The 26,142-nt window shown below is 46.7% G+C and overlaps 4 protein-coding genes across 4 annotated transcripts in view; 2 read left to right on the top strand and 2 right to left on the bottom strand.

Moving 5' to 3' along the window:
* The window catches only part of LOC307214663 (uncharacterized protein), a 112,160-nt gene extending 104,572 nt beyond the window's left edge, over positions 1–7,588 (bottom strand). The window contains exon 1 of the mRNA XM_079973484.1: positions 7,530–7,588. The gene's annotated coding sequence lies outside the window, so the exon portion shown is untranslated. The remainder of the gene's footprint in view (positions 1–7,529) is intronic.
* Positions 1–26,142, bottom strand: part of LOC307214639 (uncharacterized protein) — a 268,943-nt gene that overhangs the window by 20,801 nt on the left and 222,000 nt on the right. Inside the window, exon 5 of the mRNA XM_079973374.1 lies at positions 3,091–3,217. Coding sequence (XP_079829500.1) covers positions 3,091–3,217 — 127 coding nt within the window. The remainder of the gene's footprint in view (positions 1–3,090; positions 3,218–26,142) is intronic.
* LOC307214709 (uncharacterized protein) overlaps positions 1–26,142 on the top strand; it is a 159,528-nt gene that overhangs the window by 43,484 nt on the left and 89,902 nt on the right. The window lies entirely within an intron of this gene.
* Positions 15,706–20,101, top strand: LOC307214895 (olfactory receptor 52P1-like). Its single transcript, XM_079973970.1, is given in 2 exon segments — positions 15,706–18,691; positions 18,693–20,101. Coding segments are annotated over 2 exon segments (1,236 nt in total). The 5' UTR covers positions 15,706–17,789; the 3' UTR covers positions 19,027–20,101.

Below are 26,142 nucleotides of genomic sequence, written 5' to 3'. Positions count from 1 at the left end.
CTGCTCCAGAATCTTCCCTGGTATTGATGTCAGACTGACTGGGCGGTAATTATTTGGGTCCTCTCTTTTCCCCTTTTTGAAAATAGGGACAACATTTGCCCTCCTCCAGTCTGCCGGGACTTCGCCTGTTCTCCAGGAATTCTCAAAGATGACTGCCAGTGGTTCTGAGATCACATCTGCCAGTTCTTCTAATACTCTTGGATGCAGTTCATTTGGCCCTGGAGACAAATACATCTAAACTAGCCAAGTATTCTTGTACTATCTACTTAGTTATTCTGGGCTGTGTTTCCTCTGCTGAATCATTTGCTCCAAATTCTTCAGGTCGGGCATTGTTTTCTTTATCGAAGAAGACTGAGGCAAAGAAGGCATTGAGGAGTTCAGCCCTTTCTGTGTCCCCTGTTTGCATTTCACCATCTTCTCCTCTGAGTGACCCCACTGTTTCTTTGTTCTTCCTTTTGCTACGAACATACCCATAAAAGCCTTTTTTGTTGCTTTTAACCTCTCTAGCAAGCCTGAGTTCATTCTGTGCTTTAGCTTTTCTGACTTTGTGTCTACACGTGCTGGCTATTTGTTTCAATTCCTCTTTGGTGGTTTCCCCCCTTTTCCATTTTTTGTACACATCCTTTTAAAATCTTAACTCAGTTAAAAGTTCTTTAGATAGCCACCCTGGCTTCTTTAGGCACCTTCCATGTTTCCGTCTCATTGGTATTGCCTGAAGTTGTGCTTTTACTATCTCCCTCTTAACAAACTCCCAGCCATCATACACTCTTGGATGAGTGTAAAATCCACACAGGAAATAACGATGTTTGTCTTCAACCCGCTTGTGGAGATTATCAGAGATCACAAAGAAAGGAGATAACAACAAGAAGATGAGGAAGACAACAAAGAGAAGATTGAACAGAACTGTGAATATTATTTTGACAGAACTGTGTATTTAAAGCAGCAGCAAGAGAGATGATCGGATCCCTTTCAGAGCTTGAAGCATGGGTACCCCAACAAAAATTAATTTAAAAAAATGGCTATGTAATTTGGAATTATTGTTATTTGGAATTAATGTGATGTGATTGGCCTGTTAATAAAAATTATTTTAAAAAAGAAGAAACTCATTCACTCCAAAATCAGACTGGTAAAGGCAGGAAAAGGTGCACAACAGCAAGTGATGATCGAAGAATGGAGAGACTGTGCCCACGTGTCAGAAGAAAATCATCTGGGTGTATACAGGATGACATGGCGCAATGTAATGAGAAGTTGAGGGCAAGGGCTGGTCTAAATGCTAGAATTCTAAGGAAAAAGCCATTGTTCTCTCTCAAGCAAAGGTTGAAAAGATTAAACCCATGTTAACTGGACAGCGGAACAATAGGATAGGGTTATTTGGAGCGATGAGACCCAACTCTCCTTGCTTGGTTGTGATGGTATGAAACATGCAAGGAGAAGAATCAGAGAAGATTTACATCCTACATGCATTTCACCGACCGTGAAACACCCAGCTAGTGTTATGAAATTGTGTCATTAATGGGTGTCACGGCTATAAATTGGCCGCTGTTTCTTTAATGCTAAAAGAACTAAGTCAGCATGAGTCAGCGGCCTACAATGACTCATGCAACCTTTCACCTAATTGTACCTGTATATTTAGAGTGGTCAATGTTAGTGTTGGTGTGGGTTGGTTGGTGAAAGCTGGTAGTGTTGATGTGTGTACAGTTGGTCGGTTGTTTTGCAGATAAAGACTTTTAAGAATAAAAGCAGAAAATACTCTGCAAGGGCACTCTTCTTGTGGACTCCTTTATGCCGACAAGGGTCTGAGGACCAGGCTGAGGAGACAAAGGAAGTCAGGTCCTTTGCATTTTCATACACTGACAATGGAAATGGAAATTTCCCAAAATACACAAATGAAATACTTGAGCCCAAACTGAAGCGTTCTCCATGTGATCTTTCCCCATATACTGAAGCATTTACATATGTTTGTATAAATATTTGTTTATTTAATTATTTTATATTTCAACAGAGTTCAGCTCCATGTCATGTTGCTGCTGTGTGCAAAAGGTCGTTTGAAGATAATCATATTCCACTGCTTGAATGGCCTGGGAATAGCCCAGACCTTAACCCAAATGAAAGTCTATGGAGCCGACCAATGAAACTTCTTAGTCAGAAGCAACCCAGCAATAAAGCCTAATTAATAGAGGCAATAATTCAGTCTTGGGGTCACATTATTACAGCTGCAGAACTAAAAAACCTGGTTCACTCCATGCGAAGGCGTTCTAAGGCCGTAATTAAAACTAAAGGTTACCAATGGTTTCACGTTTTTTCTTTATGACTGCTGTTCTAATAAATACTCCTTCATAAAATTTCTTGCATTACATTCTTCATTAAATTATCTTTCCATTGCTATATAATTTTATGGTATTATTCCCCAAAAAGTGGTGTTATGAGCCATCAAACCTCAGAAATACACTTTTCACAAAAGGTATCCACAATTTTGGCCACTAGTGTAAGATGTCCATTTTAAAGTTAATGTACTTTTTATATGGGATCAGATTATTATTTATGTTTCATGTTTATACATGTGTTGGAAGCAGCCCAGAGTGCCTGGGATAACCCAGCCAGATGGGCAGGGTGTAAATAAAATTACTATTATTATTATTATTACTACTACTATTATTATTATCACTGCTACTACTACCTGAGATTCAATAAGCCTGGCTCTTCTCTGGGACGGATTTTGTTTGGCCCAGTCATGGCATCCCGTCCATCTCCAATGTCAGGCATCTCTTTGGTCAACCCAAGACTGATAGCAACAAAAGTAAAAACAGAAAACCTGATAGTAGCTGCTTATCTTTCCTAACAACTCTAAAGCTGACATTTGAGATATCCTGGGCAGTTCAGACCAGCCAAATCGTGGTATAAAAAGGCAAAACTGGAGGAAGATTTTTGACAGAAAAAACTAATTTGCTGTTCAAGGTTTATTGTGGGGGTGTTAGGTTCCCAGGTGTTGTATTTTGCGCTACTGAGCTCTGTGGAAATGTATGAGGTTTGTCACATGGAGGTATTTTTTGAATTTCCTGGCAGTTAGGACAATGCCACAGGGAGCCTTACCAAGAGAGGCCACGATCCCACGATTCTCCTCCATGACGTCCTTATGCAGAGCTCTCTGGTCAGGATCCAGCAACGCCCACTCCTCGTCCGTGAAACGAACAGCAACATCTTCAAAGCACACTGGACCCTGAAAGAAAAAGGGAAAAGTCCTCCTCTGAGACAGCAGAAATATAATCTGCTACACAATGCTCTGTTGTTTCCTTCCTGTAAACTGTGGTGTTGTTTCAATAGGATTGCTTTGCTGCACATTTTAAATATGGATGCTTATTTTAATGCTTTAATGGAATTATTTTTTTCTGCTTTTAATTATGGGTATTTGTCTTTGTGCAAATAGGTGGTACTCCAGGTTATGTTTACGTTATTCTGCTTACGCAAGCATTCCAGTTTCCCCAATGGAAGGATCCACTTTCTCCTCTCCTCGTGAGTTGTTCTGGGAAGGTTCCCTCCCAATGCCCTAGAGCCAAATTCAAGGGGTTCATGGGGGCATGGAGAGGGGGAGGAATGGGGGACAGGCTCCATTTTGCAGCGGATGGGGCTGGTTAGGTGAACCCATGCCACTATTTGTTCTCATTTGTCCACTTCTTAGAAACCAATTTTTGCATTCAGTGATCAGTCTAGAAATAAGAAAAGCCTATTTTGGATGGCCATCGGTCTTGGATGATCTAGCAACGCAGGGGGTTGGACTTGATGACCCTTGGGGTCCCTTTCAACTCTAGGATTCCATGAAAACTGCAACTACAGATGAATCCTACTGGCAACATTCAGAAGGCTGGTGTCAGAGTTATATGGGTAGGAAATCCCACAGTACACAGCTGGAGTTCACACTTTCTTAGCAAGAACACGATATTCACAGACTTGGCTGAGTTTCGGGCCTCATGAGAACAGCAGCTCATTCCCAGAGGGTCTGTCAGTTTGCATGATCTAGCAGAGATTCCTGTAATGCAGGGGGTCTCCTGGCTCTGAGTGACAAGCAGGGAGGGTGGCTTCTGGCAGAAGGAGAGGGAGCCACCGATGGTTCCTCCTTCTCCTGACTCACCTCTGCCTCTCGACTTTCCTCTCCCACTCGCTTCCTTCCTCTTCTGCCTCTGATTCTGCACAGCATTCTGCCACAGAGTCTCCCAGCTCACTAAGCCCTGTTACTTCTTCTGCTTCTGACACCTCCTCTTCCCACGTTTCTCCCTCTTCCCCCTCTCACCGCCCATCCTTCTTCTACCTCCACTCCTTCGGCCCTGAGCCATCTTCTGCATCAATAGGAGTATAGCATCTAGTTCAAGGGAAGTAATAGTGCCACTGTATTCTGCTCTGGTCAGACCTCACCTGGAGTACTGTGTCCAGTTCTGGGCACCACAGTTCAAGAAGGACACTGACAAACTGGAACGTGTCCAGAGGAGGGCAACCAAAATGGTCAAAGGCCTGGAAATGATGCCTTATGAGGAACGGCTAAGGGAGCTGGGCATGTTTAGCCTGGAGAAGAGGAGGTTAAGGGGTGATATGATAGCCATGTTCAAATATATAAAAGGATGTCACAAAGAGGAGGGAGAAAGGTTGTTTTCTGCTGCTCCAGAGAAGCGGACACGGAGCAATGGTTCCAAACTACAAGAAAGAAGATTCCACCTAAACATTAGGAAGGGAGAACTTCCTGACAGTAAGAGCTGTTCGACAGTGGAATTTGCTGCCAAGGAGTGTGGTGGAGTCTCCTTCTTTGGAGGTCTTTAAGCAGAGGCTTGACAACCATAGGTCAGGAGTGCTCTGATGGTGTTTCCTGCTTGGCAGGGGGTTGGACTCGATGGCCCTTGTGGTCTCTTCCAACTCTATGATTCTATGATTCTATGATTCCCTTCCTGGTTCCCTGGCTGCTTCCTCCCACCATTCCTCTGTGCCCAACCAGTCCATGACATTGCTCCATCCCTCGGCCTCTGTCCCCACAAGGCAGCTTCCCCTGACCTGATCTGGTTCCACAGCCGCTGCTTCCCTTCTGCCCCCATGAAAAGGCGGATAAAGAGGTCTTGCTGCCACCATTCTGTCACCTGCAAGAGAAAAAATGTAAACAGGAAGCCAGCACTGCCTGCTTCTCTCACAGGTGAAACAGGGCATCTCTAACTACAGATGGGCCTTTGAGAAAGCCTTACCTGCTGAGTGCATTTTGATGTTTATGCCCATTTCATATGTTAGTTGTGCAAAAATTCATCTCCCCTCCTCTGGACCCTTGTTCCCAAGTGTTTCCCCCCAAAACAAGATGAAAAGAACCCCTAGATGAGTTGGAAAACCAACAGAATAGACCAAACAGAGAAAAGCCACCTTCCTCCTTACCCAGTGGCCTCACTCTGGTGTCCAACGGAGGCCTCTCTGCCTCACAGGAATCCAGGTCCTTTTCTGCAAAATGATCGTTTTCCTGAAAGAGCAACAAGGATTCAAAACAGAGAATGAATAGTGAGAAATGTTAGAAAGAGAATGACAAAGACTTAAAGGGTGCTAGATCTCATTCCATGGATGTCTTCCCAGAAAAAGGATGGGCCATCAATAGAGCATTTTTGGATGTTCTCCATCCTGTTTGGAGCCCTTGGGAGTATCCAGAGGAAAGTCTCTCTCACCTGCTTTCTCTCCTCTGCCTGACTCAGGAGGAAACCTTCGGCCAGGGCCACCGCCTGGGAACAGGTCTCTGCTCCACAGTCCCTCACCCAGCTCTCCATCTCCGGGGGAAGGACAGCCAGGAACTGCTCCAAGATCACCAGGTCCAGCATCTCAGCTTTTGTGTGCCTTTCTGGCTTCAGCCACTGATGGCAAAGGTGGTAGAGTCGGCTGCAAACCTCTCGGGGTCCTTTGGCCTCCTGGCAGCAGAACTGCCTCAACTGCTGGCTCTGCACCTCTGAGCGGAGGGTGTCCTCCTCACCCAGGATCTTCTGCCCAGAGTTTTCCCAGAATCCCCCACTGCTCCCAGTTTGGATGGCATGGCCTCTTCCTGTTCCAGGGCCAGCTGAATCTCGCTCACCCATCTGTGCTCTCAGGAAGCCCCTGAGAGATCAGAAGGAACCCTTTGGTCTTCTGCCAAGTTCTGTCTGTGTGAATGAAAAGCTCTAGCAAATCCTACAAAGCAAATACATTGTTCTGTTACAAAAGTTGTCTAATATCAGGAGAAGAAAAAGGTTCCCTGAGCAACCATGGATGAGTCTTGCTGGGAAGCAGAGTAGAACTGCACCACAGCCCAAACCATGAGCTATCTTATTTGGGGGAAAGAAGAGTTGGAGAAGAGATATGTCTCTAGCCTTCTAGCAATGCAAAATGTGGAGGCAACAAATGTGGAGGCCACAGAATTTGTAGGTCGGTAGAAGAAAAAGGTTCCCTTAGCAAGCAAGAGAGAAGAATAAGAGGGAGGAGGAGGAGGAGGAGGAGGAGGAGGAAGAAGCACCCTCTAGCCCTCCTAGAAGGAAGATTGCAATGCAGAATGTGGAGGCAACTGAAGGGATTTCTCTGAGGTGAATCAGCCTGTTTTCTCCTGCCTTCCAGTCAATGCATGAAGTCAGAACTGACTGACAAGGGAGTCATTTGTATCTTGTGGGAAATGGATGCTTGGCTCTAGTGGGGGTCCTCATCTGGGGGTCCTCAGGAGTTGCTCCCCCCCCCCAACTCCCCTGCTTCTGTCTCCTTTTCTTGCACATGGACTCTCTGCCACTCTCAAGACAGACTCCTGGGGTGGGGTCCCTTTTTCTTTGCTCTGAGGGCCAGGTATGTATCTGGATAACCCCCTGAGGGCCAGGTTCGCAGGGCCAAAGACATCTCTCTTGAAATTTAGGCTGGCAATTTATTATGATTATTCTATTAGATGGCTGAACACACACACAGCCATTGATGCCAAGGTCCCTGGAGGCTCAGTGAGTAGCAGCGCCCATTTCCAGCTGGTTTTCCAGCAACAATCCCTTTGGGACAGAGAGGATGTGGTCCTGGGATGCCCTGCTCTGGGTGCGAGGGGATTGCTGCAGTGGCCTCCGTGGGGAGCTGCCCTGGGAGACACTGGGAGACACTGGGAAACTGGTCCCCAATGCAGCAGCCAGACTCTGGGCTGGGATCCCTCTCTTTACTCCTGCCCTTTCTCTCCCACCTTTTTCTTGGGGGGGGGGGGCCTAGTCCACCTTCTCGTCCAGCTTTGGAAAATCATTTGCAGATGTTTCCTCTGTTGTGCAATGAGGCTGAGCGACGTCACACAGAGTTAAAGTCCCAGGGACTCCTTTGTTTAAAGGAGGGAGATTTCAGGGGAGTCAGGGATCCTCTGATCTGCAGGAAGGAGAGCGTGGCAGACCTGGCCCCTCCCTGGCAGGACCCTCTCCTCCTCCCTGACTTGGGGTCCCCCCCCCTGCAGGAGCAGATCAGGGCCCCCCGGCCTCCTCCCCTGCTGCAGCCCTGGGACCCCCACCAGATCCCAGAGAGAGAGAGAGGAGACTCACCAGATCCCAGGAGGGGAGAGCGAGGCAGCCCTTGCAGGAGAGACACCAAAGCAAGAAAAGGACTGGGGAGGGAGGGAGGGGGCTTGGCTCTGGAGGACCTGGCCCCCCCTTGCTTCCTGTCCTCTCTAGGAAGTCAGCTCACTTCCCTTTAACCCTTGCAAAGCTGAGTCCCCCCAGCTCAGCCCTCTCTCGCTTGGCAGAACCTCAGATTCTTATTATTTTTAATGGATATGGGGGGTCAGCTGCCCCCTGGCTACGCCACTGGCCAGATATCCTTTTGGGGGTGAGGCTCTTGGCTGGACTCTGAGCATCTCCCTCCCTTCATCAAGAGATCTCAGAGACATTTGAAACACAGAACACGAGACGCAGACTGATGATGCATCATCTCAAATCCTTTCAAATCTCCAGGGCTGCTGCTGCCCTGAGTGCTGGAAGGAAGTCCTGCTCCCTGCAAGGCCTTTTCCCTCCTGGACTGGGGGGGGGGCGAGGACCAGACTCCCCCTGTTCATCAGAAGAGACTCCTGGGGGGCCGGAGGGACCTTGCCCTGCTGTGCTTCCTGGGGAGCCCAGACTCACTGGAAGAAGCTCTGGGGCTGGGGCAAATCTTTTAAAATAGTTTTTAATCTGTGGCGCTTTAAATGCTGGGTGTTGGTTTTTTCCTTTGTTGGGGGTGGGACAAACATTTAGTTGGGGCTGGGGGTTAGTTTAATTTCAGTATAAATGTAAGTTGTTGTGTATTGTTCTTGTTTTTTAAATTAGTTTCTACTGACTAAATTAGTTTCTGCTATACAATATAGTTATTGTGTAGTTTGTATTTGGTTCTTAAGAAGAGGGGGACTGGACTGCCGGGGAGGGGGCCCCACCCAACAGAATGGCTGGGGCAAGTTCTACAGGCGACTACCATCTCAGTGATCACAGAAAGGAGGAGGAGCTAAGCTTATGTCATTACCAAGGAGGCAGGTTTAGTCGTTGTCTGAGGACTATCCCTGCCTCCAGGTCTGGTCCTGACTGGATGGATCCTGGAATCAGCAAGGGAGACCCACATGACCTGAAGGTGCTGCTGTGCAATGCCAGGTCAATGGCTCACAAGACTACTGCCATCCATGACTTGATCGTGGATGGAGGACCTGACCTGGCATGTGTGACAGAGACCTGGTTGGATGAAGCAGATGGGCCTGTCCTTGCCACAGTTTGTCCACCAGGTTTCTCTTATGCACAGCAAACCAGGTCATGTGGGTGGGGAGGGGGGGTTGCAGTGATTTTTAGGAAGTCATTTGTTTGTACCAGGTGTCCTATTGGGAAGACGCACTTCTCTGAGTGCATGTTCTGGAAGTTGGGCAATAGGGGCAGTACAGGATTTATTTTGGGGTACCAACCTCCCCATGGGATGCAGGTGGTGCTGTGGGTTAAAGCCTCAGCGCCTAGGGCTTGCCGATCGAAAGGTCGGCGGTTCGAATCCCTGCGGCGGGGTGCGCTCCCGCTGCTCGGTCCCAGCGCCTGCCAACCTAGCAGTTCGAAAGCACCTCCGGGTGCAAGTAGATAAATAGGGACCGCTTACCAGCGGGAAGGTAAACGACGTTTCCGTGTGCGGCTCTGGCTCTGGCTCTGGCTCTGGCCAGAGCAGCGATGTCACGCTGGCCACATGACCCGGAAGTGTCTCCGGACAGCGCTGGCCCCTGGCCTCTTAAGTGAGATGGGCGCACAACCCCAGAGTCTGTCAAGACTGGCCCGTACGGGCAGGGGTACCTTTACCTTTACCTTTACCAACCTCCCTGCTACACCAAGGATTCCCTGCTGCTTCAGGTTGTGGTGGATGTTCTCCTGGAGACACCTAGATTAGTTGTCCTAGGGGATTTTAACATCCATGCCGACATGTCCTTACAACGGGTCGCTTAGGACTTCAGGGAAAGCATCTTGGCCTTCCCAGACCCGCTGAAAGAGGCAGACATTAAACCGCTTCTTAAAAAAACATCCTTAGACTCGGCCAATATGGCCAACTATCACCTAGTCTCAAATCTTCCATTTGGGGGCAAGGTGATCAAGTGGGTGGTTGCTGAACAACTCCAAGCACGCCTGGGTGATGTGGACCATTTAGACCCCTTCCAATCGGGATTCAGGCCTCATCATGGGACTGAAACTGCCTTTGTCACACTGGTCAATGATCTCCGGGCAGGCTAGGGACAAAGGTGAAAGTTGTTCCCTAGTTCTGCTGGATCTCTCAGCAGCTTTTGACACCATCGACCTTGACATCCTTCTTGACCATCTAGAGGGGCTGGGAGCTGGGGGCACGGTTATACAGTGGTTCTGCTCCTTCCTCCTGGGCCGTGTTCAGAAAGTGGTGGTGGGGGATTAGTGTTCAGACCCCTGGGCTCTCACTTGTGGGGTGCCTCAGGGTTCTGTCCTCTCCCCATGCTTTTTAACATTTATATGAAGCTGCTGGGAGAGATCATCAGGGAGTTTGGGCTGGGTGTTCTTCAGTATGTGGATGATACCCAGCTCTACCTCTCCTTAAAATCAGAACCAGTGAAGGTGGTGAAGGTCCTGTGTGAGTGTCTGGAGGCGGTTGGAGGATGGATGTATCTAAAAGCCCTTCACACATGGCTATGTACAGTGGTACCTCTGGTTGCAGACGGGATCCATTCCGGAGCTCCAGTCAGATCCCGAGTTGTTTCTGCAACTGGAGATGCCGTTTCTGTGGCACACTAGCACACTTCTGCACACGCATGTGGCACACTAGCACACTTCTGCACATACGCACAACACATAGAGTGCTCCTGCGCAAGCGCACGTGGCGAAACAAAGAAAACAACTTCCGAATTTGCCGGGTGCGTATCCTAAAGGATATGTAACTGGAGGTGACTGTAAGTAGAGGTAAAGGTAAAGGTAAAGGTAAAGGTACCCCTGCCCGTACGGGCCAGTCTTGACAGACTCTGGGGTTGTGCGCCCATCTCACTTAAGAGGCCAGGGGCCAGCGCTGTCCGGAGACACTTCCGGGTCACGTGGCCAGCGTGACATCGCTGCTCTGGCCAGAGCCAGAGCCAGAGCCAGAGCCGCACACGGAAACGCCGTTTACCTTCCCGCTGGTAAGCGGTCCCTATTTATCTACTTGCACCCGGAGGTGCTTTCGAACTGCTAGGTTGGCAGGCGCTGGGACCGAGCAGCGGGAGCTCACCCCGCCGCAGGGATTCGAACCGCCGACCTTTCGATCGGCAAGCCCTAGGCGCTGAGGCTTTAACCCACAGCGCCACCTGCGTCCCGTAAGTAGAGGTACTACTGTATTAGGAATACAGCCATACATTCTTGTGTGTGTATGTTTCTATTTGCAAACTACCCCAGTCTCTGAGCGGTGAGACTCCAGGGATCCCTGGCCCATCTTTGGTTTCCTTGGAACGAAGGTCAGCGGAGACTGTGGTGTCTTTACGTTATATAGTTTGATTTACTCTCATATTTAACCTGAATGTCTTCTTTTTGGCGATCACTCGTAGCCGAGTAAGATTGTCTTCCATAAACACGGTTTTAACAATGAGTCCGTAAATGACTGTGGAGGCCAACTCTGGATCCACATGTCCTTCCACAGTGGGGACATTGTCTGGGCAGTGTGGATTTGCCAAGTGTGCCTTCCTCTTGACACATTTCTCCTTTGCGTCCTGAGTTCGAGTGTCTTCAAAGCCCATGACACCTTTGGTAAAGGCTGTTCTCCAACTGGAGCGCTCGCAGGCAAGTGTTTCCCAGTTGTCAGTGTTTATACTACTTTTTTTTAGATTTGCCTTGAGACAGTCTTTAAACCTCTTTTGTTGACCAGCAGCATTATGCTTTCCATTTTCATGTTCGGAATAGAGTAGTTGCTTTGGAAGACGATCATCAGGCATCCACACAACGTGACCAGTCCAATGAAGTTGATGTTGAAGAATCATCGCTTCAACACATGTGATCTTTGCTTCTTCCAGTACACTGGCATTAGTTCGCCTGTCTTCCCAAGTGATGTGTAAAAGTTTTCAGAGACACCGTTGATGGAATCTTTCAAGGAGTTGGAGATGGCGTTTATAAGTGGTCCATTTATTTTTTGAAATGAAACAAAATTTACAGTAAGATGGGAAAGAATGTTTATTTTTGTATACTTCCACTTTATATTTTTTTTTGGGGGGGGGATCCTACTTTTTCTGATTGCATTATCAAAACTCATCTTCCATGTTGCATCTCCTTCTATTCTTGAGAGAGATAAGACTCTCAGCCTGCCTTTGTTGCAGAGTATTTTTTAAAAAATAAATTTTTATTAAGATTTTAAAGGTTACAGAAAAAAAATAAAAAGAGAACAATCAAAAAAAAGGAAGAAAAAACAGTACATATAATAAAAAAACACCATCAAAACATAGAAAAAAGAGAAAAAAGAGGTAAAAAACAAGTCAAACCTTTAACTCACTTACATTCACTTATTTCCTTGACTTCCTCACGCCTCCCATTTTTGTATTCTAATTCAATTAGATATTCCAGCAAATCCTTCCAACTTTGTTTTTATCCTAATAATTTATCTTAACATACTATAATTCCCCTCTTTATATTCTAATTCATATAAATACTTCCACAAATTTTTCATCTTATTTTTATCCTTATATCTTATCTTAATATACTATAATTTTCCATTCTTTCTTTCACCAATTAACCATCCACTTTTACTTTATTTAATCTTATTTCTCATTAAAACTTATATATCTGTACTTGTTTCTTAATACGTTTCCCCTAGGGTCAAAAAAGATTCCATTCCACGATTTTCCCCACTCTCATCAAAAGAAAAAAACCCCAAATTATATTATATACACTTTAAATTCCCAATTTTCTTCCACCAGATCCCCTCCCTGGTTTCGGCCCCTAGCAATAGTTCCATCAATCTCGAAAACCATCAACCCGGAGATCTTAAGTCCGAGGCTCTTAAGTCTCTTAAGTCACCTGGAGGAGTATAAAGAAAGACATGGAATTTTGGGGGAGGATGAAACTCTCCTTTTTGGGGAGGATAGCTGTTGTTAAAATGAATATTCTGCCTAGAATGCTATTTCTATTCCAGACCATCCCCATACTTAAAGACCTAAAACAATGTAAAGAGTGGCAGAGAGTCTTGGCAAAGTATATCTGGCAGGGGAAAAGGCCACGGATAAAAATGAAAATTTTGATAGATAAAAAAGAAAGAGGGGGCTTTTCTCTCCCAGATCTAAGTCTATACTACGAAGCGGCCTGTATACTTTGGTTAAAAGATTGGATAAAACTGGAGAATAGAGATCTACTGGATTTAGAAGGCTTTAATAATTGGTACGGATGGCATTCGTACCTTTGGTATGGGAAAGTGAAGGTCCACAAGAGCTTTCTAAATCATATTTTTAGAGGACCTTTATACCAATCATGGGAAAGGAATAAAAATCTCCTTGAAAGAAAGACCCCATGGTGGATCTCACCAATTGAGGCTTTAACGGTGAAGAAAACAAACATGGAGGAAAAAAACGCCACCTATGAGGAAATGTTAAGAAAAACAGACCAAGGGCCAAGACTTAGACCTTATGAAGAGATAAAAAATCTATTCACTGGGTGGTTGCAATACCACCAGGTGAATGACTTGCTAAAAGAGGACAAGAAGAAGTTGGGTTTTGATGACAAAAAATCAAAATTCAATGTAGAAGTAATAGAAGGTAAAAACAAAACCCTATCTAGAATCTATGACATACTTTTAGAGTGGTATACAAAGGACGAGGAGGTGAAGGAGGCAATGATTAAATGGGCAATTGACTTTGGTTATAATATCGATTTTGAAAGGTGGCTGGAAGTGTGGAATTGTAATATAAAGTTTACAGCATGTATGTCTCTGAGAGAAAATGTTTGGAAGATGCTATATAGGTGGTACCACACCCCTGTGAAGTTGGCCAAAATGTATAGACTAAAAGATAAGAAATGCTGGAAATGTGGGGAGGTGGAGGGTGACCTATATCATCTATGGTGGACATGCAAAAAGGTGAAAGGCTTTTGGGAATCGGTTTACAATGAGCTTAAAAGAATATTTAAATACACTTTTCCCAAAAGACCCGAAGCCTTTTTGCTGGGAATGACGGGTAAAGATATTAAGAAAGAAGATAGAACGATATTCCTCTATGCCACCACAGCAGCGAGAATTTTATTGGCACAATATTGGAAAGTGGAAACTATCCCCAATATAAATGATTGGCAAATTAAAATGATAAATTATGCTGAGCTTGATAAATTAACAGGTAAATTAAGAGACCACGATGAACAGAAATCTCTGAATAATTGGAGTAAATACTGGAACTATATTGGAATAAATGCTTAATGTGATTGGCGGGGTCAGAGCAATACTACCAGCGTGTGAATTTAGGCCTATAGATTAAAAATCAAATACGTAATGGAAGCAGATATTTGATACTTACCAAAAGGATGGAAGGAAGTCCAGGAGGTGGTTTTTGCGTGTGTGTGTGTGTTTTTTTTTTTTTTAAATCGTTTACTGTTTTGTGAAACAGCCAGATTAATCTATCTTTGTATAGTTAGAGAGAGGAAAAAGTTGGCTTGTATATCCTGACGCTTTTTTGTGTTGTTGTTTTTTTTGTTATAATTTTTTCTTTTGTATCTGTTTGTATGTTTGTTATGTGTATAACCTCAATAAAAATGTATTTGGGAAAAAAAAAAAAAGTCTCTTTCATGTCCCGTCTGCCGGTCTTTTTGATAGTCTTTGATGTTGAAAACCAGATCTCGGGGAAGCTCCAACCCAACGGTAATCATATTCCTTCCTGCCAAACTTCCATAGTTTAGAATAGGGCCTATGGGATATTCCAAATCTTGTTTCACACTCCTTTCAAATCCAAAGGCCCCCGAAATTCCAACCTCCACCTGGCTCAGATTTGTATCCCAAGGGTCATTTGATCTCCACTTAGGGTGATCTCTCCATCTTTCACTTTCCAGGCCAGGCCAGGCTTCCATCTCTAAAAATTTGCTTCTCCTAGTTGCCATCATGTAAAACCTCAAATTGTAATCCACCATTTGGCTTTGTAGGGTTACAGCTCCCCCTTTCATCACTTTAATCACAACATGATTCTTCTCAGATTTTTCAATTTGTTCAGTTGGAAGAGGTTCCTGTGCCGAGTTCTTGTCAGCTTCTTTACTAATACCCACTTTTGTTCCCAAGATTACAACATTAGTAGCCATAACATTTATCTGGTCTTGCAGCTTACCCAAGAGATAAAATGTCCTGTTCAGTTCACACTCGATTTCCTTCCCGACCGCCATCCTTAAACAGTCCAAGGTCAAAAACTGGTTTCTCAGGGCTTTTATCTTTAAAAGCAATTTCCCAGCTGCTCCTTACGACAATATCCCAAAGCTCCCTCTAGAGGGATTCAAGTTCATTTTCACTCCTTCCAGCACAGACCCAAAGGTCCCATACGTTAAATTATAACAGTTCCTTCCTTCTTTTTAAATGTAAGTTTGTAACAAAAACAGACAGTAGAAACAAAGTCCTTCTTTTGTATCTTGACAGCTAACTTGACAGCTGTCAAATTTATCTATTCACCGTCAGCGGGCTCTCACAGACCACTCCTGGGTTTAGGGAAGTGGTGCTTCAGTTCCCAAATTTTAACCTTCTCCTGCAGGCTCCCCTGCTTCCAAAAAGAATATTGATGGTATTTTCAATCAGTGGAATTTAAATCCTTTACATAAAACTCTCCACGACCTTAGTTAACAGGTTCTTTGCTTCAGTTTATTTACAGAAAGGGGAGGCGGACTTCCTGTTTAGACCTTCCCCGATCGGTGCCAATTTAAAAGTATTTTAAAAATCCAATTTCCATTCTACTCATGGGTTGTTGCTTGAAATCCAATTGTCCACAAGAAAAAGTCAGCGCTCTCCGGCAACGGCTACGCGGCTTCACTCCGTAAAAATAGTGGTTGATTCAAAACACCACGCCGCTCACCCCACGTCACTTTGGAACCCCCAAAAAGGGGTTTCCCTGTGGGTGGGGGGGGCGCTCCTGGTGTCAGCCGAATCCCACGTTCCCAGGCTTCATCCGCCTGGGATTTCTAAAGGGTCTCCACCTTCGCCGCCACGGCACGACCCAAATTCCACGGAGCGGGTTCCTCTCAGTCAGAGGAACGCCGCCATTGCCGATGGCGCTAACCCGGAAGTCTCTGTTGTAGAGTAGTTCTGTTGGGATTTTGCATAGACTTCAGCTGAGGAAAGGAAAGCTCAGCTGAGCAATTAGTGACCATTAATGTGAAAAATCCAGCATGGGAAATGTCTGAATTGCCCCCTTCCCTTGATGCCCTGAGCATGTGCTTATTTTGCTGAATGCTTAATCCAGTCCTGGGTAATGGCCTTGAGGGGTGGGCTAGGGCAGCCAGTGTGTTCACGCCAGCCTGAGCAGGGGGCACCATTCTCTCAACCCAGGGAACTTTGATGATCTGAGGAAGCTAGATCTGTCTAGCTCAGTACAGATGACACTGGCATTTACCCAGGAGCAAGCCTCATTGTATTCAAAGGGGTTAACTTCTTCTGAGTAGGCCTGGTTAGGACTGTGCTACGAGCTACATAGCTGGGGGTCCCCGGTTCCAGCCTCTGCCCTTGTGTAATTTGGTGTCTTTAGCTAGGCCCCTGTCTCAGCCTCAGGAGCCCCCACAGCTGCAATATGGGGAGAGTATAGCACTGGCCTACTTTACAGGGTTGTTGTAACCATATAGGGCTGCTGAGCATGCTTGCCACAGGCCATGTTCCATCACCTGAACCCTGTGCTGAAGTGCTGAGCGGCAAAGCACTCTTGGGAATGCCCCTTATCCTTCCCCCAGAAGAGTTGCTCCAACTCACACCCTCAACACCCACCCACTGCAGTTCAGGGAGGCTCCCCCACCACCCTGCACAACTGGTAATTAAACACACATTTAGATCCACGCTGAATCTGTGTGTGATTGTAGCAATTCTCAGCAGATGGTGCAAATCTGCTGGGACCTTGCCTCCTCCCTGAGCAAGAGGTGCATAAAAACATCTGAGTTCCAACTTCTGCCTTCTGTCTTTCCTGGGCATCCTGCCTGTTGCCTGTTGACCACCCCAGGAGATGCCCTCGCCTTCTACCAGCTGCTGATGCTGCTGACACGGGAACAGGTAAATACAGGGGATCCTGTGGCTTCCAGCAACTGCTACTGAATTTCAGAAATGCCCTTGGATCAAAATGGGGAAAGGTAGCTGGATTCCTCTTGAGGGTATTTGGTGAGCCAACATGAAGGTGATTAAGGACTGAGGAGTGGAGTGGTTGTTCTGTGGTATTACGGCAGTGGACAAAGCTGTAATGCAACCTTTGAATAAATGCATTTTTTTAATTTAAAAAATAATGTGGAAGAGGTGTGTCTGTCAATTTTGGTTTCTCTCAGTTTCTCTTTTTTGAGTCTCATGTTTCCTTTGCCCCATTTCTGCACCAGTTTGTGGTTTATTTTTAACGGGTGCACAGAAACACAGGCACACTTTTGCTTACCGCCTTGTTCAGCCGACACACTTTTGCAAGCCATTTGCCACAAGGCAATGCGTTTTTGTCCCTTGTTCCCATTAACCCATGGTTGTGTGCAGTTTCCCCTTAATAAACACATTTTTGTGTTGGCGGAAAGGCTGCAAATTTTGAGAAGTGCAGATTTTCAAGGCTAGCTGCATTTTGGACTGCTTAGTGGTTCAGGAAGAGCAAATTAGGCTGGTTTATGTTGAACTGTAAACTGAATGAACTTCGCTCCCTTTTCCTAATCCAAACTTTCCTCAGATAAATAGTAGAGTCTGCTCTTGCTGGAGAAAGTGTTGCCTCTGTATTTGGAACTGATTTAAGACCCAACTTTGGAAACAAACAACAGGATCCCAAGCATGTCTAATTCCCACTGATCTTAACCTTACCAGTGAATCGTGGAGAAGGATTAGCCCACTTCATAGAAAGTGAACCATTCCTGTTTGGAATGGTTTTGTGTATCTTACAATTGTTTCTTATCATTGTGTGTTCTGTTGCTGGAATTCCATCCCTGGGAATGGAACAAAACAAATAAAGTTTGTTTGCAAAGTTATTCAATTTTTGCTTGAGGCACTGCTTGGATCCTTGCCAGGGTTATTTGTTGCTCTTGACACACACAGATTCACACACATATCACAAGTCCTTCTGGCTGAGCTCATTCCCTGCTCAGCATGCTGGAAAGAATCCCGGTCATGTGCTACCACCTTGACAATGTCGAGGGACAGAGGGATTGGCGCTCAGGATGGATGGCCCTCGTTCAGGCACATCTCATATGACCAACAGCTATGCCAGTTCCTGGAAACCATGGCAGACGAGAACGCTGCTCTTGCGCTCAAATCCTTCTTGTGGGTTCCCCACTGGTATCTGGTTGGCCACTGTGAAAACAGGATGCCACTTGAGATGGGCTGTGACCCTGTTTTGTCAGCTTCTTCTTATGTTCTCAGCACATCTAAACGCTTGCTTCCTTTCAGAAAGGCCACCATGTTTCAGAAGTGAGCAGGCCCACGTCCCCAGTTCTGGCATGTCAGCTGCTAACTGGACTCTGCTCCACCCCTCCACCTTCATCCTTCTTGGGATCCCGGGACTGCAAGCCTTCCATGCCTGGATTTCCATCCCCTTCTGCTCCATCTACATCCTCTCCCTTCTGGGGAACTGCCTCCTCTTGGCGGTCATCAAGAAGGAGCCCAGCCTCCATGAGCCCATGTACTTGTTCCTCTGCATGCTGGCAGTGGCAGATCTTGTGGTCTCGACTACCACCTTACCAAAAATCCTGGCTATATTCTGGCTTCAGGACAGAGTCATCCACACCAGTGCCTGCCTGGCTCAGGTGTTCCTGATCCATTCCTTCTCCACCATGGAGTCGGGCTTCTTCGCTGCCATGGCCTTTGACCGTTACGTGGCAATATGCAACCCGCTGAGACACTCTGCCATCTTGACCAAAACCGTTGTGATCAAGATTGGGCTGGCCGTTTTGATCCGGGGGGCTGTGCTCCTGCTGCCCCACCCTTTCCTGCTGAAGCGGCTCCCGTACTGCAGGGGAAATGTCATCTCCCACACCTACTGTGAGTTCATGGTGCTGGTGAAACTGACCTGTGCAGATACCCGTGCCCCCAGAGCATACAGCTTGACTGTTGCCTTCCTGACTGGATTTCACCTTCATCATCCTGTCCTACACCCTGAAACTGCGGACAGTCTTCCAGCTGCCTTCCAAGGAGGCGCGGGCCAAATCCCTGGGCACTTGCGGCTCCCACATCTGCGTCATCCTGATCTCATACACTCCGGCATTCTTCTCCTTCCTCACCCACCGATTCGGCCACAGGGTCAACCCCTGCGTCCACATTATTGTTGCCAACATCTATGTCTTGATTCCGCCCATGATGAATCCCATCATCTATGGGGCAAAGACAAAGAAGATCCGAGAAAGCGTCCTAAGAAACCTTGGGGTCTCCTCTGCTGGAAACATGGAAATGAGAAAATAGAGCCCTGCGTCACCCCAGTGGGACTGAACTGAATAAGCTTACACTTAGTTTTGTTCTGCACCTTCCCTGCTTCTGTTATGAAGCTACCACATAAGTCCCAGCAGTAGAACCATTAATGTTTTCTGCCCAGGTAACTGTGATGCTTTCTGCCAGAGAGCATATTCCTTGTTTTCCTGTTTGCTGCTGTGGCGTGTGACTATGGAAGGACTAGGTGAGCCGGTGGGTTTCTCTGCGATCAGCTGTGTGCAAAATTCCCCACTCCTCTTCCCAAACCTTCTCATGAATGTTTCTTAAGGTCTGGAAGCTCTTCTGAGCACCTCCACACTGTATGACTTCTGCATGCACAGCAATCTTGCCAGTGCAATCAATTCTCGACACAGCTGCCGCCGCCACCAACATCCTGCTTCATGTGGGCAGGCTGTTGCCTTACTGGTTCCGAAACGCAACCTGCAGGATTATCACACAAAAGTTAAAGTGTGGCTGGAGCACATTTGGACCTGCTCTTAAGCTAAAGCCCCAAAATATATTTTAAAAGTAGTGCTTTCCTCCTTGCTCATAGAATTGTCGAGTTGGAAGGGGTCCTGAGGCTCATCCAGTCCGGCCCCTGCAATGGAATCTCTGCTAAATGAGACTCATACTAAACCCTTGTATGTCTGGCTGGATTGTCATGAAGTGCCTGACTATCTAGCGCATTATATTTGCCAGGAGGGTCCTGCCAGGAAGGCACAATGATACTGACAATTCCCTCTTGTTCATTTGCAGCACTCGGGTGTTCAATGTGTTTCTGGGTGTCATGGTTGTTAGATGCTGCCAAATGGACCCCTTTCCGACATTACTCTGTTACAGTCACTTTTCCAAGCAGGGAAATGCTTCAGGGGTGAGGGTGCTTGTTCAGGTTTGCCCTCCTTTATATTCCTATTCCTTTATATTCCTACAATATCTGCATTTACTGACAAATATATGTGTTGAGCAGAGGTGCGTTACCGGAATCCATGGCCGGGGTCACCAGACTTTGTCTGGTCTGCTGCCTTTATTTCCTTCCCCTTTGCATCCAAGGTGTGCTCATAGATAAGGGTAGACCATAGAATAGAACAGAATCATAGAGTTGGAAGAGACCACAAGGGCCATGGAGTCCAACCCCCTGCCAAGCAGGAAACACCATCAGAGCACTCCTGACATATGGTTGTCAAGCCTCTGCTTAAAGACCTCCAAAGAAGGAGACTCCACCACACTCCTTGGCAGCAAATTCCACTGTCGAACAGCTCTTACTGTCAGGAAGTTCTTCCTAATGTTTAGGTGGAATCTTCTTTCTTGTAGTTTGGAGCCATTGCTCCGTGTCCGCTTCTCTGGAGCAGCAGAAAACAACCTTTCTCCCTCCTCTATGTGACATCCTTTTATATATTTGAACATGGCTCTCATATCACCCCTTAACCTCCTCTTCTCCAGGCTAAACATGCCCAGCTCCCTTAGCCGTTCCTCATAAGGCATCGTTTCCAGGCCTTTGACCATTTTGGTTGCCCTCCTCTGGACACGTTCCAGTTTGTCAGTGTCCTTCTTGAACTGTGGTGCCCAGAACTGGACACAGTACTCCAGGTGAGGTCTGACCAGAGCAGAATACAGTGGCACTATTACTTCCCTAGACCGGTTGCCATATTCCAGGGGTCCTCAAACTTTTTCAGGAGGGGGGCAGTTCATTCTCCCTCAGACCTTGTGGGGGGTCTGAACTATATTTTGGAGGAAAAAATGAATCGTCATGGGGGGGGGGGGGTGATGAAGAAGAAAGAGTCAGAGTCGGGAGCCCCTGCAGCCACAGTCCCTGCTGCGGGAGGAGCGCCCAAGCACTGCCGCCTCGTTGACCACGACTGCCCGGTGGCCCCCTCACTGCTCCTTCCCCCTTCCCCGGGCCGCACCAATGCCACAGGCCTCAGCCCAGGCAGGGACAGCAGATGCCGCTGCTGCCGAAGCTGCCCCCTCCCGGCCCACCCGCTGGCCCAGGCTGAAGAGGAAGGCGTCCAGGCAGAGAGAAAGAGGGCTTCAGCCCAGCACCTCCAAAGCAGGCGGGCGGCAGACAGCAAAGGGAGAGACCGCCGGGGTGGAGGGGAGGTCCACCATCCATCCAGGTGCAGAGACCCCGCCTCCTCCTCTGCCTTCCCTTGGCCAGGAAGCAGTGTCTCTCCTTTTTTTTTTTTAATAAATATTTATTAGCATTTCAATAATACACATAGACACACACACACAAAAAAAAGGAAAAATAACAAAAAAATACAAAAATTTAGAAAAAGAAAACAATTAAAAACAAATGAAATTTCAATTGCTTATTTTCATATAACTTCTTTCTTAGACCTCCTCTCCCCTCCCCTTCTTGTATTCCAGTTCAAATTATTAGTCCTGCAAATCCTTATTACTTAATTCTCAACCTTAAACTTAATAATTTTAACATACTGTAATTTTACATTTCCTCATTCTTCCATAAAGTTATTATTGCATTCCTCATTTTCATTTCATTTTAACCATTTTAGACACCAATTTTAGCTTATCTAATCTTAAACATCTTATACATCATTTCTTATTCTTTAACATATTTCTTAAAGTCAATATTTCCCTTCCATGGCTTTCCCAACTTCCATACAAATATCAAAACAAATTAAAAGTAAGTAATTAAGAATTCTGTACCCTTTGGATTACCAAACTCCAACCCCCCTTTCCCGGTTTGGTCCCCAATAAATGTTAATCAATACTGTTTAACCTGGAGATCTCACGTCCGAGGCTCTCAGGTCACCCTCAGTTCCTCTCTGCCGGCCTCTTGGATAGTCCTTTAAGTTAAGCCCCAAGGCTCGAAGGGGCTCTGACCCAACAAGAGCCATGATTTTTCCAGTTGACCCTCCATATTTAAGATTAATACTAATGAGGTGCTCCACTCTCAAATTTGCAATTTCCAACTCAGTCCAAACTTTCCACCTCAAATTTTTATTCTCCTTTGTTGTCTGCATGCCAGGCCCCAAACTGTAATTCTCCCTTGACATCTGCAAAATTACCAGTCCACCTTCCTTTTCCTCAAAATCCACAGTCTCATGGCTCTCAAATTCCTCTTGTTGTTGATGTATATAAACTTCCTGCCTCCACTCCCTGTCAGCTTCAACAATGTTGTTTACTGCCAGGGCCAGAGTGTTCGCATTTGTAGTCAAAACATCTGTCTGATCTTGTAACTTTCCCAGGAGAGCCAGTATTTTGTTGAGTTTAGTCTGATTATTGCTTCTTTCAGCCATTTTTGCAGTGTCTCTCAGTTTAAAAACCAGTCAGTAAGTTAATTTGTAGCTGCTCTCCCTTATTTTCTAGAAGTTGCAACAAATATAGCCAGCAGATGCAACAAAGACAAAGTTCCCTTTATCCTTTCCTTTTGACAGCTATTTTGACAGCTGTCAAAATCTTCAATAGTTCCTCAACAGGTTCTCTCACGGGGCGCCCCCGGGTTCTGGGGGGGTGAAGCTTTAGCTCCAAACGTTAAGTTTATCCTCCAGTAAAGTTTATAGCGTCAAGCCGTGAAGGTTGTTTTTTTTATAAAAAAAAAGAGTTCTCTCGACCTTAAGTTGCAAGCTCTTTGCGTTAGGATATCTACTCAAAGGGGGGGGCGACTTCCTTTTTGACCCTTCCCCGCTCGTTCCCAATTCAGAAAAAATTTGTTTAAGATCCAAATTCCATATTTACTCACGGGTTCTTGTTTTTAAGTCCGAATGTTCCAAGGAAAAAGTCAGCGCTTCTCCGACAATGGCATGCGGCTTCGCTCCGCAGAAGGAGCAATCGACTCACGGCACCGCGCCGTCCCCCGTCCCCGTTCCTGAGCCTTTAAAAAGGCTCCTTCGCGGTTTGGGGGGGCGCAAATGGTGCCCGCCGAGTCACCACGTTCACAGGCATCAGCGCCTGTGATTTTTAAGGGTCCCCGCGTCGCCGGCGCGGACAAGACCCGATCCTGCGGAGCCGATTCCCTCCGGAGCTCGGAGGGAATCCGCCATTAATCGGCAGCGCTAACCCGGAAGTCTGGAAGCAGTGTCTCTCCTGGACCCTGTCCCCCCCCCCCCGGGCTGGGCTCTTCAGCGCGGGGGAGAGCGACGACCAGAGCAGCAGCAGCCCCAGGAAGGAGCTGAGCAGCAGCAGCGTGCGCAAGAGGAAGCCCAGCTTCAGCTGCAACCTCAGCACCAGCCCCACGAGCTCGCCAAAGCCACTGGCCCCCTCACTGCTCCCTCCCACATTGCTCTCTGCTCAGCCACCCGCTGCTGTGGGAGCCAAGGGGGGCTGTGTGTTGGCGGCGGCTCAATGAATGAAAGGCCATGTTGGAGTTCACCAATCAGTCCCCACGCCACTGAAAAGCCACGCTGAGATGCTTGCCGCCCTGCAGGCGCTTGGCGGGTTTTCAGGTGGCTGTGCGGGTCAGATTCGTGGCCCTTTCAGGCTGCCTCTTTCCCCTGGGCCATAGTTTGCCAAGCCCTGCAATATTCATTCATGATTCCCCATCCACCAGACGCCTAGCCAATCAAGAACTGTTATTCAAATAGCTGTCAAACCGACAACCAATCAGAAGAGTCCATTTTGACAGCGACAATGATACACTTATCCAATAGCGCCCCCTAACAAGGGCTCCCCTGGAACTGCAGCTGTCAAAGCCTGTGTTGCAGACACAGCTCAGCTGAGGGGAAGTATGGGGAAAATTTAAAAGGAGAAGCACCCTTTTCTCGGGCGTTCTCTTTGCTCCTTGTAGCTCGAAGTTTTGTTGCAACAATAAAGATCAGGCCTCCTAACTGCTGTTTGAGGTTGGATCCTGACAAGACAGAAGTACTGTTTTGGGGGGACAGGGGGCGGGCGGGTGTGGGGGACTCCCTGGTCCTGAATGGGGTAACTGTGCCCCTCAAGGACCAGGTGCGCAGCCTGGGAGTCATTTTTGGCCTCACAGCTGTCCATGGAGGCGCAGATCAATTCTGTGTCCAGGGCGGCTGTCTACCAGCTCCATCTGGTACGCAGGATGAGACCCTCCCTGCCCACAGACTGTCTGGCCAGAGTGCTGCATGCTCTGGTTATCTCCCACTTGGACTACTGCAATGCGCTCTACGTGGGGCTACCTTTGAAGGTGACTCAGAAACTGCAATTAATCCAGAATGCGGCAGCTAGACTGGTGATTGGGAGTGGCCGCCGAGACCATATAACACTGGTCCTGAGAGATCTGGATTGGCTCCCAATACGTTTCCAAGCACAATTCAAAGATTCCCAGCAGATTTGCACCATCTCCTCCCTGAGCAAGAGGTGCATAAAAACCTCCCAGGTCCAATTTCTGCCTTCTGGAGAGGCCTTCCCTCTCTACCTGCTGCTGCTGCTGCCGCCACCACAGGAACAGGTAAATACAGGGAATAAGAACATAAGCAGAGTCTGCTGGATCAGACCAATGGCCTGTCCAGTCCGGCATCCTGTTCTCACAGTGGACAACCAGATGCCTCAGTGGGAGACCTGAAAGCAGGATCTGAGCACAAGAGAAATCTCCCCTCCTGCGGCTTCCAGCAACTGCTACTGAATTTCAGAAAAGTCCTTGGATCTTAATGGGGAAGGGGCGAATCTGTTAATCTTGGTTTCTCTCCGTTTCTCCTTGTTCAGCCTTCTCCTTACTTTGCCCCATTTCTGCACCAGTTTCTGAGTGATTTATTTATTGAAGTAATTGCTTCAGTACCAAGTAAGTGCTCACAGATAGGATCGTGCTCACTTTACAGTTTGGTTCTTTCTGCTTTTCTTGGGGAGTAAGTCTGCCTGGGTTCAACCATGGAGCTTTACTTGTAGGTAAATGTGTGCATAGGATTGTGTGGGCTTACTCAAGAGTAAGTCTAACTGAGTTCACTTTCGCCATGCAGCTGAGATCTTTCTCCTCATTCAAAGCTGTACTTCAGAGGGTTTCAAGGGAGCAGTTTATTAGGAAAATATCCAATTGACTAATAAAATTTCTTAACATAACTATAAATGTACAGCCAGATGGGTGAGGTATATATTAGTATTGTTATTATTATTCATATCCCACATTTAACATTCAAAGTGGCTTACATTGGTTATGATATATAAATACCAGTGCTGTACTTTAAATTTTAAAAATGATTAGGTAAAGGTAAAGGTACCCCTGCCCGTACGGGCCAGTCTTGCCAGACTCTAGGGTTGTGCGCTCATCTCACTCTAGAGGCCGGGAGCCAGCGGAGTCCGCAGACACTTCCGGGTCACGTGGCCAGCGTGACAAGCTGCATCTGGCGAGCCAGCGCAGCACAGGGAACGCCGTTTACCTTCCCGCTGGTAAGCGGTCCCTATTTATCTACTTGCACCCGGAGGTGCTTTCGAACTGCTAGGTTGGCATGCGCTGGGACCGAGCAGCGGGAGCGCACCCCGCTGCGGGGATTCGAACCGCCGACTATGCGATCGGCAAGTCCTAGGCACTGAGGTTTTACCCACAGCGCCACCCGCGTCCCCAAAAAATGATTACCTTAACATTATTAAATTGTTGTTGTTGTTGTTGTTGTTGTTGTTGTTGTTGTTGTTCATATCCCACATTTAACATTAAAAGTTCCTTACATTGATTACTACTGTATATATAAATACCAGTACTTTAAATTTTAAAAATGATTACCTTAAGCAACCTAAATGTTGCCTCTGAATAAACATTTACATTATGGTCACACAGGTTCCCTCACCCCACCTAAAAAAAAATAAAAAATCCACGAAATTTAGTCACAGAAATATTTTAAACACAGGTAAAATGAGGCATCTAGCATATTCTTTGTGAAATATAAGCATCATACAAAACCTAATGGCCTTTTCTTCAAGATGTACTGAGGGATTTACATTTTGAACAAAACAATCGTGTTTTGGATGGATATGACAGCCAAGAATGCTAACGGAGCCTACCTTCAGATGCTGGCCTCAGCACACTCCAGGACTGAGGTTATCTCTGATGGGCCTGGCATCGTGACCTTGAAGGAAAAGGGGTTTGGGAATGTTTGGCTCAGTTTTCCTCACCGCTGGTGCCAGAGAAAATGAGGTAGGAGGACTCTGAGTAGCGCAAGAGAAACCAGCTTGCCAGGAGGAGTCAAAAATAGA

This window comes from Podarcis cretensis (genome assembly GCF_951804945.1).
Source record: "Podarcis cretensis genome assembly, chromosome: 4".
NCBI lineage: Eukaryota > Metazoa > Chordata > Lepidosauria > Squamata > Lacertidae > Podarcis > Podarcis cretensis.
The sequence above is the reverse complement of the archived record's forward strand: the minus strand, read 5'-3'. Positions and strand labels throughout refer to the sequence as shown.